This window comes from Netta rufina (assembly GCF_964035555.1).
Source record: "Netta rufina genome assembly, chromosome: 13".
Lineage (NCBI taxonomy): Eukaryota > Metazoa > Chordata > Aves > Anseriformes > Anatidae > Netta > Netta rufina.
The window spans coordinates 16,047,423-16,067,625 of record NC_140136.1 but is presented as its reverse complement, the minus strand read 5'-3'; the positions used below and the strand labels follow the sequence as shown (position 1 = coordinate 16,067,625).

At 36.0% G+C, this 20,203-nt stretch overlaps 1 protein-coding gene across 3 annotated transcripts in view; it reads left to right on the top strand.

Moving 5' to 3' along the window:
* CHD9 (chromodomain helicase DNA binding protein 9) overlaps positions 1 to 20,203 on the top strand; it is a 93,446-nt gene that overhangs the window by 56,870 nt on the left and 16,373 nt on the right. For all 3 annotated transcript variants that reach the window (XM_084294781.1, XM_084294782.1, XM_084294780.1), the window contains exons 12-28: positions 432 to 569; positions 2,712 to 2,833; positions 4,174 to 4,417; positions 5,537 to 5,713; positions 6,521 to 6,664; positions 7,320 to 7,575; positions 8,370 to 8,580; positions 10,520 to 10,715; positions 11,339 to 11,506; positions 12,096 to 12,275; positions 13,808 to 13,918; positions 15,401 to 15,597; positions 16,909 to 17,108; positions 17,595 to 17,754; positions 18,684 to 18,773; positions 19,705 to 19,808; positions 19,921 to 20,038. In XM_084294781.1, coding sequence (XP_084150907.1) covers positions 432 to 569; positions 2,712 to 2,833; positions 4,174 to 4,417; positions 5,537 to 5,713; positions 6,521 to 6,664; positions 7,320 to 7,575; positions 8,370 to 8,580; positions 10,520 to 10,715; positions 11,339 to 11,506; positions 12,096 to 12,275; positions 13,808 to 13,918; positions 15,401 to 15,597; positions 16,909 to 17,108; positions 17,595 to 17,754; positions 18,684 to 18,773; positions 19,705 to 19,808; positions 19,921 to 20,038 — 2,816 coding nt within the window. The remainder of the gene's footprint in view (positions 1 to 431; positions 570 to 2,711; positions 2,834 to 4,173; positions 4,418 to 5,536; positions 5,714 to 6,520; positions 6,665 to 7,319; positions 7,576 to 8,369; positions 8,581 to 10,519; positions 10,716 to 11,338; positions 11,507 to 12,095; positions 12,276 to 13,807; positions 13,919 to 15,400; positions 15,598 to 16,908; positions 17,109 to 17,594; positions 17,755 to 18,683; positions 18,774 to 19,704; positions 19,809 to 19,920; positions 20,039 to 20,203) is intronic.

The window sequence follows — 20,203 nt, the reverse complement described above, 5'->3', positions numbered from 1 at the left end:
AATCTGTTCTTTCAGATAACAAACTGAACAGACTTTTAAACAGTGATTTCAGCTGTAATCTTAAAAGAAGGTTGAGGGTTAAAATTACTTCATATTGTGTGGTACCTCTGTGTTAAATTCTTTTTTTCCTGTTTCTTCAAACATCACACTGTAGTAATTTATCTTCCCAAAGACTGAAACTTATTTGTGGGAAGGTGAAATTGAAAAGTACTCTGGGGGTCTACACCAAGTAGAAGAGTATGAGAAGCCAAGGATAAGTAGGTAGTTAAAAAAGAGCCTCCACAAAACACCGTAAAAAGTATCAGACATGTATTTTTGTTTCTGGGTCTGTCACCTAAGTTAGGTCCTCAAATAGTAAGGTATATTAACTAAGGTATATTAGTATGTATACTAAATTAAAAGCTGATAACATTCAGAATTTTCTTCTGCAGCCTGTTATTTACTATTTAGTAAAATGGTGTTCGTTGCCATATGAAGACAGTACGTGGGAGCTGAAAGAAGATGTAGATCAAGCAAAAATAGAAGAATTTGAACAATTGCAAGCTTCCAGGCCTGATTCAAGGAGATTGGTAAAATTATACCTAATTTACCTGTCTGTCTTGGCAAATTGGATTTGATTTTCCTAACTGTAAACTTCTGTGTTTAAAATGTAAGGCTTATTGACAATCTGTGTAAAGGATCTGTGTGCCTTGTTAGCTAGGAATAATAATGTTTTCACGTAGGCATAGATAAATATCTAAATTGTTACTTGGATTAAAAAAATAAAAGTTTTTTGTTTAGGAGAAAATATGAAGTGTTAGAACTTGCTGAGCTTTTAACTGAGTGATGAACACCACATTGAATCTGGCTATTACAGAATCTAAACACCATTAAGATGAGGAGAGAACGGAATAAAATGAAAACATCCTCTTGCGGAGAACGGTTAAGTCTTGTGCTTCAACACTGAAGGAAATTAGCAAACAGGCCTGTCAAACAGATTCCATAATTGCTTCCTGCCTTTATTTTTCCTCTTTTAATCAAGGGCTAGCTGAAAGGAAGAAAAATACTTCTAATGAGGAAATTCATGTTGTCTTTAAATTATCAATCTTCTGTCTTAGAGAAGGAGGGGGAAAAAAATACTTTTTCTATTTAAAGTTCTGTGTGTTATTGGTCGTAGCTTACTTGTATTTAAGACATATCCAGTGTGTTGTAGTGCGCTTGTTCTAATTTATTTTACATATCTGAATATGCACAGTATCTTCTTCTATAGGCTTTGGATTTTATATTATTTCTCTTTTCTTTTATGTTCATATAATGACAGAGGTCGTAGTTAACTTCTTCAGATTACGTTATATTATTTTTCTAACATTTATTTAAAATCCTGCCATTTTGGCATGCAGGAAGAAGGGCTTTATACATCTCCGTTACCGTATTTGGCTCGGGGAGAAAAAAGATGATTAAAGCGCAACCGTCCAACCGATAGGCATCTCGGCATCAGCAGCAAGCAGGTTTTGTCCCAGGCTCCGGCACGTACGAGGAAGTATGTGCTGACTGCAGCCCTGCGAGCGGCAGCGCGGCCGCTCCTGGGGCTGGGCAGCGGCCAGATGGCTGCTCGTGCACGAGGGGAGGAAGCTGCAGCTGCTGGGGAAGGCCAGCCGCTGCCGCGGGGACGTGGGGGCAGATGCTGCTGATGCTGGCAACAGGCGCACCAATTGCACGTCTGCAGTTCAGATTCGTCAGATAAGGCCGCATCAGCGTGGAGCAACAGCGAGCTTTCAGAAATCCTGAGTGATGTCAAAAGCACAGCTGATCAGAGAAGCTTTTAGGAAGAGTTATTTTGCTTGACTTTGAGAGTTTATTGACACTGAAACTTAGAATCTACCTCAAGAGAGTCTTCTGCTGCAATCCCACCTAGCAGCAGTTTGTCTTTTCTCAGTTGCCTGCTATGAGCTAGTTGCCACCCTGTTGAGCATTCAAGCTTGGAGCTAGGCTGTCTGTGTAGCCTCTCAGCTGTCTTCTAGTTTGCTAGGGAGATGAAGATAATGCACCTTGATACGGTTACAGGTCTGTTGTGTCATGTCCACGGTATCATGATCCTGCCTATGCTGATGCTGTCTTTCATCCGATCTCGTGGTGAAACTGATTCAGGGAACTAAACCTCCCTGTATTTACACAACCTTTTTGTATTCCCAGCATTGGCTTTCTGAACTAGCTGACTCTGATCATTGATGGTTGTGGCAAGTTCTGAGAGGAAAGGGCAAGATCACAGTTAACTCTGTAGACTGCCCAAGCTATTTCAAACTTACTCAGACTGGTGATCTTGAGAAATATCACCTAAGTATTCAGGTGCCTGTAGTTGTGGGACAGCTCTTCTTAGAGCTTACCAAGTCAAACTTCAGAGATTCTTACAGGGTTCTCTGAAGGCTCATCTGAATGAATTAGTGTTTCAAATTAGCAGGGCCAAGCTATTTGTATGTTTAATTTTAGAAATCAATTGCTTGGTATTATTATCTCAATAATTTTAAAAATATTAATTTAAATAAATAAAATATGAATTTCAGGTTTCAGCAAACTACTTATTAGCAAGTAATTTCAACAGTGACACCTTCCCAATATTAAGAGTGAATAATTACATTGTAAATCTCAGCTGTTAGACTGGAGAAGTAGTGGGTAGAACTGTTTTGAGGAAGAAAAAAAGTGTGCCAATTTGCATGTGTGTTTTTCCCTTGAAGGACCGACCGCCTCCAAACTCCTGGAAGAAGATAGAACACTCCAGGGAATATAAAAATGGCAATCAGCTCAGGGAATATCAACTGGAAGGACTTAACTGGCTCCTATTCAACTGGTACAACAGGTATATTCATAGATCTTTTTTAATGCAAATTTTAAATATGGGGGTGAACAAGTGCTACGGGGTTGAATACTGTTTTGACTAAATATATCTTAGCTTCTCTGCTCACAGCTAAAAAGGTATAACTGGAAAAAATGGGAAATTTTCTTCCTTTGAAGCTGTGTATACAGCTATGTTTTTTATCAATAATGGCAACAAAAAAAAAATGGTAAAGAGAAAAACTAACCTAACTGAACATAAATTTTCAATAGCTTGAGGAATTATTAAAAACAAACAAACAAAAAAAAACTTCCACCAAAGTACAAACTTTGAGAATTTTTGGAACGGGAATATAATTTTGTGTTATTCTCTATCAAAATACCCAAATAAAATTACTTCTATAAAAAAAATTATAGTCTCACTGCTGCACTTTCATCTTGCAAAATATTTTCTAGAATTAGTATATGTTTCAAATACAGTTACCTCTCTTCAAACATAAGACTAGTAAATAATTATTTCCTTACATTAGAAGCTAATTTAACTTCCGTTCATAAATACAGTATGGTATTAACTGGAGTATAAGTGCTTTCAGGATTTTTTCCAGAAGCATGTCTCTGTATCTAGTTCAGATATCTATTTGTGCATTGTCCTGCTTGCTTTCTTTTCAAAGCATCTGTTGCTTGTCCTTTAGAGGCAATGTCAGTGAGCATACCATTTTACCACATAAGTTCTATGGTGTGCAAAAAAAAAAATTGCCTTAAGCTCTGTGTAAGGCACTCTATAGCAGTATGAGCACCTATGCAAACAGTGAAGGGTTGGAATACATGGCCGAGGGTGAGCAGCTAGTGGTTCTTTGCATAGTAATTTGGTTATATGCATCTGTCTGAGTTTGGGAAACGTGGGGGAAGTTTGGCTGTGCTGTTAGGATATCCTCTGTTAATGTGAGGGTAGCTGGGATACTTGCCATCTGTGACTATTATGGAATCTTCACTGATTTCTAGCAGACTTGTCAAGGTGAACACACATATAGGAAATCCAATTAATTTAAATTCCTTTAATTGGGACAGATACGGTCCCAGAAGAATATTTGGAGTAATTTTCTAGGAGAATGTCACAGAACATTCCATTCCTATGGTTTTGCCAGTGCTAAATGGAACTGAAAGCTTGTGGTTTTGTGTGCCAAATTTATTCTTTGCCCTTAAACAGGGAACATTTAGGAGCATCTTCTGCAGTACTTTGATTTTGACTATTGTTTTAAACTGGTATAGTTGAGCTTTGCTTTTATATTTTTATCCATTTGAATAATAGCTTGAATACTGCACTTTCTTTGACCTTAATAACAAATAAATATATTTTACTTTCAGGCGAAATTGCATTTTAGCGGATGAAATGGGTCTTGGCAAAACCATTCAGTCAATTACATTCCTCTATGAAATCCTCCTGTCTGGTATAAGAGGGCCTTTTCTGATCATAGCTCCGCTTTCCACTATAACAAATTGGGAAAGAGAATTCCGCACGTGGACTGACCTTAATGTTGTAGTGTATCATGGAAGTATGATCAGCAGGCAGATGATTCAGCAGTACGAAATGTACTTCAGGGACTCCCAGGTATTGTAATGTTGCTTGCATTAACTATCTAACCCAAAGACTGCCTCAGGTAGTAGGAATGAAAAGTACGTTTTACATTATCTGTACATAGACTGAGAAAGTCATTGTACGCCCCATGATGCATTTTAAAGCTTTTTGCTTGCCTAAATCTTTAACATATGCTTACTGAGTAAGTTTTGTGAAAGTGGTTGCAGCAAGATATATGTTGTTTCAGTATGCTGAGTGATTTTGCAATTGAATAACAGTGATGCTGATACACGTGTGGAGATTAAAGTGTATGCAGATGGTTGCAGTTGGGCCCTGAATGTGAAGAGCAGTATGAACAAAAATACAGCCGATTAAGCTCTGTTGCCTTTATGTAGCTGTTAATTTCCTTTCTCTACTGTAAACTAGCCTTGCCCATGTACAGTTTGCTTTTCTGTCTTAATTACTTTACGTTAATTGATAAGAAAAAAGACCTGAAATCTGACTTTTTAACAGTTTTTTTCCATGTCTATGTATTCTGCATAGACAAACAATTTATTTTTAAAAAAACAAGGCAGTTCTGTGAAATTGGTAAGGCTGGAAACCTTTTTTTTTAAAGCAGTCCTAGGTATTAGATACTAAAATTAAGTCTTGTTTCTCTAGGGAGTTACTGTATACTAACTGTCTTATCGAAGGCTTTCCGTATTCTTTATCAGACCAGTGGAGTAAAGCAAACTAGATAAAAGGTGTTTGTTTAGTTGTTAGCTGATATTTTTATTACGTAACTGTGTGACAGTTAAATGTATTGCTGCCATATTTTTACTGACTGTTTTTTTCTGTTAGAGAGTCTTTCAGATTTTCACAGATTCAGAAATGTAGTATTGTCAACAAACACCTTAGAAGATGTTTTTATTATATGGGCTATATCAGTAATTTTGAAGTGGTTAGAACGTGACTGTTGGCTAGACAATATTGAATTCCTGGTGGTGAATAATTGTTAGTATTAATTGCAGTGTTAGAACATTTTGTCATCCCATACACATTTATCTATAATGTAAGAACTAATGTCTGGCTTTGGATAAGATTTCAGCGACAAATTCTTTGAAATGAGTAGATTTGAGATAATATAAGTTTTGTGTTGATGAATCTCTATAGGGACGTATTGTTCGAGGTACCTACCGATTCCAAGCCATTATCACAACCTTCGAAATGATTCTTGGTGGCTGTCCAGAGCTAAATGCAGTTGAATGGCGATGCGTTATAATTGATGAAGCACACAGGCTGAAGAATAAAAATTGCAAACTCTTGGAAGGACTAAAATTAATGAACCTTGTGAGTAACTTTATTTTACTTCTGTTGTTTGATTCTATTTGTTTCCTGTACAAATAGTTATGTATGATATGATGATAAATCACAAGCTTGCTTATCTGTCAAAAAGAGGCCTTGAGCAGTCTTACTATGGAAATACCTGTTCCTGATGCTCTCTTTGAATGCTGCCTGTATTTTTGAAACCTGATACTGGTATGTTTCTGATGGAAAAGAAAGCGTGAAAAGCTCTAACTGTAAGCAGTCTATTCCTGATGATCGTATTCTATACCCTGTTTAGATTACAATGCTGACTTCATTTAAGATGGTCTTTGTAATACTAAAATGTTTTTAATGCAAATGTTTTTACATTAATTAATGTTTAAACTACCTTATAGCTTTTAAAAAAAAACAAGTTAGTTAACAATAAAAGCAAGCAATGCTAGGAATAAATTCCTGTTATTTATTAAGGTATAGTCGTTTTCTAATACTGTAGTTCAGATTTTGCTTGATACAGTGGAAGATTTTAAAAACACTACAATGAATCTTAAGTGTATATTTTCTGTAGTATGAAGAGAGGGGATTATATGGGTGAATAGTACAGGGAAAAGTTGAAGTATTCAGTCATTCATTACACATGAAGAAAGACAGATTTAAAGAAAAGCTATTTGAAAATACCATTCTTCTTCTATGGATTCTTTTATCTGTATTACCTTTGTACTTAGTGACACGCAGAGCTGGTCATATGAAGTTATGACAGTCAGACTTGACAAAAAAAAATTCTAGCAAGTGTTTGCACTTAAGTTATGAGACTTTTTTTGTTTCCTTTTATAGGAGCATAAAGTGCTGCTAACTGGCACACCACTGCAGAACACAGTAGAAGAATTATTTAGTCTCCTTCATTTTCTTGAACCATTGCGTTTCCCTGCTGAATCTACCTTCATGCAAGAATTTGGAGACCTTAAAACAGAGGAACAGGTATTGGAAATTGAATTAGTTTGGTTTGAGTTTCAGTATCTGAATGGGTGATTTGTAGGAGAGACTCTTGTTTTGTATAGGAACCATTATTGCTTCTCCCCTTGCCCCTTCCTATGTAACATATCAGTTGCTTTTTTGTCATGCATATAATATTCCTAAATCATGCAGGCAGAAGAATGTAGTTAAGTATACTATTTTGAAGTTATTAAACATGTCAAGACGGTGTGTTAGGGACATTCTGAAAAAAAAATCACAATTTAAAAATATTTCTCAGATGTCATTTATGTTTATTGGGAATTTAGTTAGAGCTTAATATTTTTGGGGAAAAACACTGATAAATTTGAAAGCAGATTATAAATTGCAGAATTTCAGTTAATGTTAAAGAACTGTGTTTACATTTTTAGACTGATTTTATAAGTATAGGAAGTAAACAGGGAGAATAATAAAACCTGAAGTTTTCTGGCTTTGTAGACAGTTTGCAAACAAATGCTAAAAAGATACCCCTTTCTTTTTTGAAGTACATCAAACATTTCTTTAGTAATTTAAAGTTTAAAAATGAGACTATGAAATATCTTCCAGATAGAATATATAAGTCCAGAAATGAAAAGTGATGCTGAGTTCAATTTTTTTTCCCCGACAAACTTGATTCATTCAGGTTCAGAAACTACAAGCTATCCTGAAACCCATGATGCTCAGACGGTTAAAAGAAGATGTAGAAAAAAAGCTGGCTCCTAAGGAGGAAACTATAATTGAAGTAGAACTAACTAATATTCAGAAGAAATATTATCGAGCAATTCTAGAGAAAAATTTCGCTTTCTTATCCAAAGGAGCAGGGCAAGCAAATGTACCAAATCTGGTTAACACTATGATGGAACTCAGAAAATGTTGTAATCATCCTTATCTCATCAAAGGTATATACTTTTCTACTTTTATTGGAATTATATAACAACTTTTGCTGGCAATCCTTAAAATTTTTATCAGACTTATGAAGTACTGGGTTAGGAGGAAATGTTATTTGACAGATGTAAGGCAAAGCTGTGAGGCAGTTGCATATTTGAGACATGAAATGTGAGCTTGTTGTTTTGTACAATTTCACAGAACATTTAGAACTGATTACCTTATGAAAGTGTTACTTGACTTTAAAAGCAGTATGAATGAATGCTTCTGAAGCAAATTTTTGAAGTTTTACTACTTGCAATAGATACAGTCTGTTTTGGTGTTTGTTGCTTTTGTTGCTCATTTTAGATGTTTTTTCCCGCTTGCAAGAAAATACACCTTAAGTTCTTAATGTTTTTGCTATGTTTTCAAACATAGTGGGACTTTAAAAAAGGTTTTCAAAATACTGTTCTTAAGACTCATGTCCCACTTGAAATATTACAGAGGTAAATGGACTTGTTTTGTTTTTTTAAATAACTTTTTTACACAACACTTGGAGTTGTATTTTTGATTTTGCAATTTGGGGTTATTCATCTAATTTTAGATATTTTTTTCTGTGTTCTGCTTAAAAATACAAGACTTCTTTTCAAAGAGCATAGAAATAAATCTTGTTAGACTTGAGATCCATCCAGAACGCTGTTCTGTCTCCAGCCTTGGCTAATCAGGGAACTTTGATTAGTACAAGCATTGATTTTGGTAACTTATTCTTCTATGTATATGGAGATATTTGTGTAGGTATGCTGGTAGACACAGATTTATTCTTTGATAGGTGCTGAAGAGAAAATCCTTGGAGAGTTTAAAGAAACTTACAGCCCAAGTGCCCCTGACTTCCATCTACAAGCAATGATCCAGTCTGCCGGGAAATTAGTTCTTATTGATAAACTTCTTCCAAAAATGAAAGCCGGAGGCCACAAGGTCCTTATCTTCTCTCAAATGGTGCGATGCCTTGATATTTTGGAGGATTACCTTATACATAAAAGGTAAGATACTTCATGCTGTGTCTTTGTAGTATATTGATGTCAGTGGACATATTTTTGGACGTTGTTGTGGTTCAGCAACAGCTGGACAAATTCACAGAGAAACGGAAGCTGGTTGAGTAAACCTTCAGTTTGTTGCTTTTTCTATTAAACATTCTTTAACATATATCCACACTGTTGGTATTACTTATCGGAAACCAACCAAATTCAAGCTCAACACTGCCCATCCAACCTCCAGGAAGCATATAATATGTTCTTTACATCATGCTGAACTTGGACCAGATATGGGTAGCACAATTCCTTACTACAAACTAGGAAATAACTGGAGGTTTAATTTCTTCATTAATGTGAAAAATGGGCTTCCTATCTTGCCTAAATTAGTACTGCTTTGAATTTTGCAGCAGAACGGAAAGCCAGTTTGTTTACTGCCAGACATAATGCAGCTCCTTAGATGGCCTTGTGTTGTCGTGTGTAATAGCACCCTTTGGTTATACTGTCGACTCCACTGAAACTAAGCACTTACAGATGTACATGACTAAGTACTATACATAAAGCCTTAGCACGTAAAATCTGCCCTTAAACTCAGCTACAACCAGTAGCTGCTATATCAACCTGAAAAATGAAAAAGGTTCTGGTTATTTGTTAGAAATTAAATACTATTTTAAAATGTGTATCTGTCAGTAAACTGCACAGTAATACAGTGTTAACATCTAACAAAAGAATAGACATGCCTTCATGCAGTGCAATACTGGAACGTATACTGGAAATTGTTTGTAGATTACTAGTATCTCTTTTTATCTTAATTGTATATAAATTACACGATTCTGTGCTTTTTGTTTCATGAATGTAGTTACTCGAACTGAGCTTAACGTTTTGTATTTTGTGTGTGTTCACTTCAATACACTAATTGTAACTTCATAGTGGCGCTTACAATCCAGTATGAAACTATTCATTTTTTATAACTATCTGGCAAGATTTAGATTGGTGCATGATAGGTACAGGTACAATCTTCTGATATCCACAGAAGCTGCAGCTCGCTTTATGCTGCTGTTTGATTAGAAATGTTAGAGTGCACACGTGATTAGACTTACCAGAATTCATGACTGTAGGAGATGGCTGCCTGCCAAATAGCCTGTGGTCCTGTGGATTATCTGCTGTCCCATTTTATGGCTGATTAAAAGAAAAATGGTTGTGAAGCTTTTTAACTAGATACACACTTGGCATCTTACCCTATGTACGTTTAGAAGTATTTGCTCCCTTTTTAAGCAAGACAGAGAGGGTCTGTTTCATTTCCAAAGTTTTACAGGGGTCTTGGTAATTATCAAAGGTAACGGAAGCGGGAATTACACTTTGGGCTTCTGATTTTGCCACTTTTAGTTTAAGTAGTCATAGATTCATTGATGCCTTGATAAAAGATAGTGAGAGGTGCCGTGAAGTCCTTTTTGTTCTATTTCTCTTGGTCTTGCCAGAATCGATGTGCAGTTTGCTGAATGCCAGCTCACTAAGTATTCCTTTGTGCTGGTTACTTGGTTACCCTTCCTGTGCTCAGACAAGTTGGTGTGTAATACAGAAGTACACTGCCTGCTTCTGTGGCCACAGGCTGAGATCCAAGAGTAGGATGGGAAAAACTTCTAGGTGCCCCCAGTAGCCTTGAGTTTGTGGTGTCTTTTAGTGCAACTAAATGCCGTGATAACGTACATGTATGTTTCCAGGTATGTATAGTCAGGTACTTGCTGTAATGGACGAAGAGCATCTCTTAAAATATTTGCTGTTAGGACTTCCTGATGTATATTAGTACTACCGTGCTCTGTCCTGATTTCCGGTAATCGAAGTTTGTGACCTTTTATTCACTGTAAAGAATAAATATGCAGGCAGATTTGTTCTAATCCCCATTTAAACTATGAAAAACTTTGTAGTGATCTGTGTGTGTGACAATTTCCAGATATTTATATGAACGAATTGATGGACGAGTACGAGGTAACCTCAGGCAAGCTGCAATTGACCGGTTCAGCAAACCAGATTCCGATCGCTTTGTGTTCCTTCTGTGCACCAGAGCTGGTGGTTTGGGCATCAATTTGACTGCAGCAGATACGTGTATAATTTTTGATTCTGACTGGAATCCTCAAAATGATCTGCAGGTAAATTTGTTTAATATTGAGATGGAAGACACTAAACTTGGTTGATAGAATTAAATTAAACTTGGTCTCTCAGAATGTTCAGTCTCTGTTGTTCACATGTATCACATTTAAATGTTAAGGTTCGGTTCTAACTTTTTCTTTCAAACTGATTAAATGCCCAATACAAGAAAACTAAGTCAGCAAGTTTATAAATCTTTAAGATTTTGATGACACTATGAAACCTGAGACAGCAGTGGGGTTAGATTCTGCATATATTGAGTAACTGTTTACAGAAATAGAACTGTTCTATTTAAACTTAACATATAGAAATGAACAAATTCATATAATGGAACAGTGAACTAATCAAATTTAGGAATTGAATGCTGAAATTGAATACATTCTCAAGTCACAACTTTTTAGAGTTTGTATCTGGAGATCAGATAACTTTGGGGTTAGCATGTCTTTTTTGTCTAGTGCTACTGGGAGATAAATACCATTCAGTAGCACATTCATCTGCATTTTTCTTATTACTCTGATTTTGGAAAAACTATAGGCACATGACTTCTATTTAAGTTCATATTTTCTTAATCTTACATTATTCCTAGATCGATCTAAATTCTTACTGTTCTCCCTTCATTCAAAAGGCTCAAGCCCGTTGTCACAGGATTGGTCAGAACAAAGCAGTGAAGGTCTACAGACTGATAACTCGTAACTCATACGAAAGAGAGATGTTTGACCGAGCAAGCCTGAAACTGGGACTCGATAAGGCTGTCTTACAGAGTATGAGCGGAAGAGAAAACAGTGTTGGTGGTGTATGTAGACTTGCTTCCTGACATAATTTTCCTTTTGATTTTGTAATCTACGTTTTCTGATGTAAGATAAGAATAGTTGAAATAATTTACAAGTTATTTCAGTAATAACGTAGCAGTCATTCTGGTAAGTCTTCCTTGATTTTGTGCCTCTTAAGGTAAACAATGTCAAAGTTAAACAAAGGGAAATTTTCTTTCTTGTTTTCCTTTTATCTTCCTGTATCAATATAAAGTGTTACTTCAATATAAGGTGAGATTTACATCTAGCGTTAAAGGGTAGGTTTTTAAACCTTATATTCATCCCAGTATTGAGACTAGCCAAAACTAGAGACAGGTGCATGTATAAGTGGGTACTGCAAAGACCGCAAATTACTTTAGCAGTTAACTAAATTTATCTCCATCTTCAATAATAAAGATTTTAAATTCAGAAGTTACAAGACCCTGTTAGGTTGTAGAAAGACTGGAAAGGGAAAGAAAGAAAGAAGGAAAGAAAGAAAGAAGGAAAGAAAGAAAGAAGGAAAGAAAGAAAGAAAGAATTACTTTTGGAGATCTTTTCTATTATTTTTTTTTAACACCCATTTTATTTACTCAGATCCAACAACTCTCGAAAAAAGAAATTGAAGACTTGCTCCGAAGAGGTGCATATGGTGCCATAATGGATGAAGAAGATGAAGGCTCTAAATTCTGTGAGGAAGACATCGATCAAATTTTGCAGCGCCGTACTAAAACTATCACAATTGAATCAGAAGGAAGGGGCTCCACATTTGCCAAGGTACAGAAGCAGCAAGTTTTTCTTTAACAGCATAGGCCTGTAAACTTAATTGAATGTTATAAAAATTTATACTTGGATAAAAGCAGATGACTTTTGTATGTGCATTTGTATGTTAGGTACATTTTTTGAGATCTTATTTATATTATTAGCATGTGCATGTAGCAAAATCCAATTTACACATACACCTTGACTAAATGCCAGACACAAAACAAAGATGAAAGTTGTGTGTTCTGCTTTGGAAAAGGGGACTTGAAGGACATAATGGGCTGCAGTAACCAAGAATATTAAAAGACTTCAGTTTATAGATTAATTCATATTCAGATATATGAAGAGCAAGGGAAAATGAATATAAGACAATTTTTTAATAAGATTACAGATAGTTAGGCTTACTCTAAAACTATTTATACATGGGTTATAGTTTGAATCTGATCTTTTTTGGTAAGAGTTTTGAAAAGTCAAATAATACATATATATTTTAGGAGTAAAGATAAAAGGAATAAGGGGGGGGGGGGGGAGAATAAGAATATAAGGCCTTAAGAGTAACAGTGTAAAAAAAAAAAAAAAAAAAAAAAAAAAAAGACAAACTCTGTTTGTAATTTGTGGTGGGTATAGGAAAAACAGTAATTTTGTGGCATCCAAAAACCTGTGCTGGAAAATTGGACAAGAAGAATGAAGAATAAACTTGAATCCTTTAACTTCCAAACTTGTAAAAATGAACCTGAACAAATATAAATTAAGATAAATTTAGAAAAGAAGTCTCAGGTAGTATAATCAAGCTTGGAGCACGTGTCCTTCACTAATGCAGTAATGCGATTGTTACATTTAAAAAAGATGTTAAACAGAAAACTATTTAAGCTGATGTGTATGTACTATTTTGAAATGCACATTTATTGAGGATCTCTTATATCTTGCTTATTTGTGAGTTAAGTTAAAAAAAAAAAAAAAAAAAAAAAAGCTTTCTAAAGAAGCGATATGTAACCAGTTACGGAACATGATCATGACTGTCTTTTCATCACAAGCATTAGAAAACTTTATTTACTTCTTTTTTTTTTTTTCCCAAAAAGTGGTGTGTTGTTGTTTTTTTTAAGGCCTTCTGAAATTAAGCTTATTCCGTGCTTTCAAGCTTTGATTGTTGGTAGTTTAAGTACTCCTTTGAAATCTCCCTCAAGCGGGTACTTTTTCATGAGATGAAATCCCCAAATGCTGATAAGCCTCTTCAAACGATTCTATTTTTTTCCATTCAAGTAATTTAGATTCAGACTCGGAAGCAGAATAATCTTGCTGCTTAATGTAGTTCTCCCCTGATGGTGCATAAAAGTTCATTAGATTTTTCTGATATATTATGGGTATGAATTTAAAAAATGAAGGGGGAGGAGAACTTTGAGTTACTTTGCACCATTAGTAACTTCTAAAGGCTTAACAGCTGCTCGGGAGATTTTGATCGAATAAAGTTATGTCACACTGATGCATTCAACTCTACAAACTTCTCATGAATGCTGTTGGTAAGATATATAATTATATTTTATTTACAGGCTAGCTTTGTTGCATCTGGAAACAGGACTGATATTTCACTAGATGATCCCAACTTTTGGCAGAAATGGGCCAAAAAAGCAGAAATAGATATAGATGCCATCAGTGGCCGAGTAAGTATTTCTCTCATATTGTATCATTTTTTCCATGTATGTGCTTGCTGTTGAAGTCTGAGAAAGCAATACAAATTTTTGGTGCTTCTTTGTTTAATATATCTATGAACCAGAGTTTGTGTGATGGTTACTTTGTGTGGATAATCAACCAGCAGATAACTTTAGTATTTCTTATTTCCCTGTTGTCCTAAAAGAGTTTCACAGAATCACAGAATCACAGAATTTCTAGGTTGGAAGAGACCTCAAGATCATCGCGTCCAACCTCTACGTAACGCTAACAATCCCCACTAAACCATATCCCTAAGCTCTACGTCTAAACATCTTTTAAAGACCTCCAGGGATGGTGACTCCACCACTTCCCTGGGCAGCCTGTTCCAATGCCTCACAACCCTTTCAGTGAAGAAGTTCTTCCTAACATCTAACCTAAAACTCCCCTGGCTCAACTTAAGCCCATTCCCCCTCGTCCTGTCACCAGGCACGTGGGAGAACAGGCCAACCCCCACCTCGCTACAGCCTCTCTTGAGGTACCTATAGAGAGCGATAAGGTCGCCCCTGAGCCTCCTCTTCTCCAGGCTGAACAAGCCCAGCTCCCTCAGCCGCTCCTCGTAGGACTTGTTCTCCAGGCCCCTCACCAGCTTCGTCGCCCTTCTCTGCACCCGCTCAAGCACCTCAATGTCCTTCTTGCAGCGAGGGGCCCAAAACTGAACACAGTACTCGAGGTGCGGCCTCACCAGAGCCAAGTACAGGGGGACGATCACCTCCCTAGCCCTGCTGGTCACACTGTTCCTGATACAAGCCAGGATGCTGTTGGCCTTCTTGGCCACCTGAGCACACTGCTGGCTCATATTCAGCCGACTATCCACCATCACTCCCAGGTCCTTCTCCGCCTGGCAGCTTTCCAACCATTCCTCTCCCAGCCTGTAGCTCTGCTTGGGGTTATTGCGCCCCAGGTGCAGGACCCGGCACTTGGCCTTGGTTTGGGTGGTTTTGATTTTTTGTTGAAGTCCTGGAAAAGATTGAAAGTGTGTAATTGTTCTGATTGCCTTGTTTCTTTGGCTGTAACTGTTCTGGAATCTGCAAAACAGCAGACAGAGTTGTAAATACTGGTTTTACAATACTGGAAGTTGTGACTTACATGCAAAGACATTCCTATGAAGTCAGCTCTAAAAAGGTTTCATTAACCCTTTTTTACTGATAGAGGCTACGTCATACATAGTCTGTGGAAGTATTCAGCTCAGATGAAATGTTCAATATGGCTTTTAAGTAGTGTGCTGGCATCGTTGCATGAAATCCTTTTTTTCTTGTTGTTGCCTTAAATACTACAAAATGTTTTTACATGCTTTACAGGTGTTTTCCATGATGTCTTTGCAAAAGACCTATTAATGACATTAGACAGAGGTTGTTCCTTTTTGAACTAAAGCAAGCTATTTACAGAAAATTTTCCAACTGTTTTTCTGATATGGTTTGCTGGAAATTTTGCAGAACAGCCTGGTTATTGATACCCCAAGAATTAGAAAACAAACGAGGCCCTTCAGTGCTACAAAAGATGAGCTGGCTGAATTGTCTGAAGTGGAAAGCGAGGGTGAGGATAAACCGAAACTCCGCAGGCCGTGTGACCGTTCCAATGGATATGGAAGAACAGAGTGCTTTCGGGTGGAAAAAAACCTACTGGTCTATGGGTATGGTGTACATCCTTCTTTGTTCTAGGAAAAAAATAAAATTAAATTTAAACAAATAAAAAGAGAAAAGAGGGGGGGAAAAAAGCAATTGTTTTTCCATGTACTAAATTGTATTTATGGGGAAACTTACATTGTTGAAGTACAGATCCTGACCAGTTAATAAATAGGTATTTTTATAGTGCATAGACACTGTATATATGGCTTCCTTAACGTATCCATTGGATGTGATCCTAAGCATTTTAAGATGAATTACTTTTTGCAGAAATTCTAAGGAATAGTAAAATATACCTAATCACACAACTGTAATTTTAGGTGTTTGCTTTTGTAGCAAGACTAAGATTCACCTTGGTCTTTTGGGGGCTTTTGGGTATGGGAACGTAAATGGCAATATTTATACATATTGCAGTATTGCAATATGTATACATATTTATACATATTGCAATATCGAATAAGCATGTACTGATGGCATTCATAGCATTTTTGCCTTTTTCCCTCCCCCCTACATTTAAAGGAGCTCATTTAAATCTTTATTATGCTTTTATTGTTTTAATTGCTACCCTCTTTGTTGTTTGTTCTGCTAAAATGAACTACATACAAGTTTTAGATTAAACTTGCAATAACCTGGTGTGTCTATAGAGAGATTTTATTTAAAATTTGAATTTATTTTATGAATAAATTTGATATAATCATGTGCCTTGTATAAATCCTTCTGACAATTTGCAGTTGAAGAAATATTAAAGAAAACAGGTAAAAAGCTTTCTTCAGGGAAGGGTAGACATATCTTATATGGGCACTCAAGTAGTCTCTGTAAAAAAAAAAAAAAAAATTACTGTAAGGACTGCAGGCAGGCTTAAAACTGTATACATAGATTTCTAAAATAAGCTAATGAACGGATTGGTAACTGTCTTGTTCGTGATTGCAGAACATCTTGCACTTCCGTGAGGTTTGAATAGGAACTGAAAATCTAACCAGTCATTTTAAGCATTCTTATATCAGATGTTGTGATTTTATAAATAAAGTCTTAGGTGTTCTTTTCATCCACCTGAAAAGATAAATGACTGCATGTTATCATTGAGTTCCAGTGAGCTTTGTGCCTAAAATGATCTTTTTTTTTCTAAACATGTAGTTTTTGTTTAAAACCATTTTAAACGGGTAGTCTTGTTGGAAATGTTACTTTCATATTTCCACTCAGTAATTTAAATGGAAGGAAAAAATAGAATTTCTCTAAAATTTTTAGTATTTCTTTTTATAAAATAAACCTGCTGCAGTGTTTCACTTTTACATGCTAACCTGTGATTCTTTTTGGACTAGGTGGGGTCGCTGGAGAGAGATTTTGTCACACGGTCGCTTCAAGAGACAGCTAAATGAGCAGGATGTGGAGATAATTTGCCGAGCTCTCTTAGCCTACTGTCTTGTTCACTACAGAGGGGATGAGAAAATAAAAAGTTTTATATGGGATCTCATTACCCCAACAGAAGATGGGCAAACACGAGAGCTGCAGAATCACCTTGGTAAGGACCAAAGTGGTTTTGTGGTTAAAAAGCTTCACATATGCATGCCAGTGACAATGGGATAAAAGCAGCTAAAAATTCTGAAAGCGTGCTACTTGAAATAGGTATCTGGAGTAAGCTCCATTTAATTCAACTGATGGAAAAAATGTCATTTCTGCTTCACTTTGTTTTTTGATTGCTTAACCAAATGGGTTGGTATACTGTATTTAAGCTTTTTTTCATTTTGGTTCGTAAGAACCTATTTTGTTTCAATATAGGTGACAACATGCTCTTGTCTCTGTCTCCATCTCCTGCTTTGTCCCTAGCTTGTGAAATGTAGTTCAGAGATGCTCTAACAGACCAAACAAAACAAAACTTGTATTCACAAGCTGGAAGGCTGGTGTATTTTCTAGTAGGTCACAATACTGGTATAGGATTTGGTAGCTATAAATATCACAGGTTCTGTACCTACCTGTTGCTGTTATTGTATTATTTTAAATTATATAGGCCTATCAGCCCCTGTGCCTAGAGGAAGAAAAGGAAAAAAGGTGAAGACCCAGGCTAGCACTTTTGACATACACAAAGCAGAATGGCTTCGAAAATACAATCCAGAACATCTGTTGCAAGATGAAGGATACAAAAAGCACATAAAACACCACTGCAACAAGTAAGCAGTAGTTGAGTGTGAATATTTTTTGCTTCTAATGTAAAGATTTTTTTTCTTCTAATTCCTTGTTGTCTTAGACTTGGAAGTACTTGTTGTGTTGCTATGAAAAAACAAGTTTTCATGGTGTGTGTTTGATTAGGACAAATGGGCTGTATTATACTATGAGGCGAAATGAATATTTTGTATTAAAAATAACCTTATTATCCTTTTTAAATAAACTGTATGTTCGTACATTGCAAAGCTGGGGGCCTGAGAGAGAGAGAATCTTGCTAGCATGTTTTTGGAGCCTTGTAGCAGCCAAAGACTAAGGAACTTGAGAGCACTTGGCAAAGAAATTGAAAGCGCTGAAGTTGTTGCTCCTAAATCTTTTTTTTTTTTTTTCCTAACCTGGTATTGTTTCTAGGCTTCTGAGAATCTGAGCTGGCTTGCTTGTTGAAAGCTTATTCACAACGATGAACAAGGTTATTTTAGATAAAGCATTTCTTTATAACAAAGCTTGTCATACTCTGCTTGAAAACTTCAGGCAACTATAGACAAAAATTGAGATAAAGCATGGACCATTGAGGTCATGAACTAAATTTGAAGTGAGGAGGAATGAAAAGGGATGTGAAAGATGTTTATTGTCAGCCTGTTGGAATCTTTTTAAGGGAATCTTCCACGTAGGAAGAGGGAAATAGAAATTTGCTCTTAGCAGTAATTTATAAAGCAAGTGAGTATTCTGCTGGCTCTGGTCTTTCTCTAGGATTTGAAAGGTATTTTGCAATGAAACAGTAGCAATAAAAAAGTGCAGCGTGACTTGAATTGGAGGTTATCTCCTCTCATAACTGAAGGAAGTATGTTTTAGGAAAACGGCTTGTAAACCTTCTGATGTCACACAAAATAATGAAAGCTTTTAAAGTACTAATATATCTAACCTTTTTTTTCTTTAGGGTCTTGCTTCGAGTAAGAATGCTGTATTACCTAAAACAAGAAGTCATTGGTAATGAATTCCAAAAGGTGTTCGAAGGAATTGATGCCAGGTGAACTATACAGAGGGTTTTTGCCTGTTTATCTTAGATGTAAATCTATTAAATGAAAATTCGGAAGTCTTAAACCCAAATAAAAGATGTTGCAAGCAAATATTTCTATTTTTAGGTTGTGAGGAAAACATGTTTTTATTTGCCACGTTAACAAAACACTTTGTATTTACTTGACACAGGAAGTCTTGATTCCTATTTAGGAATCTAGCTATATGAAATTATTAAAAACAAATAGAATGAGAAAGTAAGTGAAAGATGAAATATGTTTGACATTCTAATTGGCAGGTTTTCCTTGCTTCTTTATGCACACTTTAGTTAAGTGCTGCAAGTTCCATTAATTTTTTTATGGAAGAATTTGTGTGTGAGAATCCTTGAGCTCATGGCTGCAAGAATTTGCAGTAAATAGGAACTTTGAGTTGGGTTCAGAAAGCTGTTATAAACATGTATGGAGTAGTCCATCTCGTGCTATTAAACACAAAAGCAGGTAATATTTGGTTTTACTAAGATTGGTAAACACAAACTGCTAGAAATTGGCAGAATTCAAAGAGAATATTGTATTCTCCTTCTGTTTTTGTATTCTTTCCCTGTTACTGGTCTCTGCCAAATACAAAATACCAAGCTATCTGTCTTGTATTGCTGTTTAATACTGTATTGTGTAGCTTATGTACCTCTTAGTAGCATAGTCCTACATTAGTTAACTGTTACTTGCTTTTAATTACCAAAGTGCTTTTAAAAAAAAAAAGTTTATATCCAAAGAATCTTTACAACCTTCAAAATAATTTCTGAATTGTTTTGTTGGACATGGAATGTGGTACATGGGTCTTTGAAGAGAGGAGTTTGAAAACCTTCCATAACGTACAAATTCCAAATTTAAAATGTACTTCTGCCTCTGAATATTACTGATGTCGATGCTGTTGGTGATTCTCCTTAGTGAAATTGATGTTTGGGTCCCTGAGCCAGATCACTCAGAAGTTCCTGCTGAGTGGTGGGATGCAGATGCAGATAAATCCCTTCTAATTGGAGTTTTTAAACATGGTGAGTAATATGAATGACTGCATATGTACTTCCCCATCCCTCAATATCAACTTCTACCATCTTTTCTTTTATAGTTTACTTTAAAAGATGACTCTGTGCCACTTTTTTATAGGTTATGAAAAATACAACACTATCAGAGCAGACCCAGCACTGTGCTTCTTGGAAAGGGTTGGCAAGCCAGATGATAAAGCGGTTGCTGCTGAGCAGAGAGCAAATGATTATATTGATGGGTAGGAGTGCTTCAAACGGAGCATGAATGTTTTAAGGACTTAAAGTAAACAAGACTCAATTTGTGTGTGTTGTACTTTGTTCTCCTCTTAACTAGCTTTATGCTAGTTTGATGTCATTGTTGTGAAGAACAATACTTTGAGCAGAATTAGAAGTGTGACAAAATT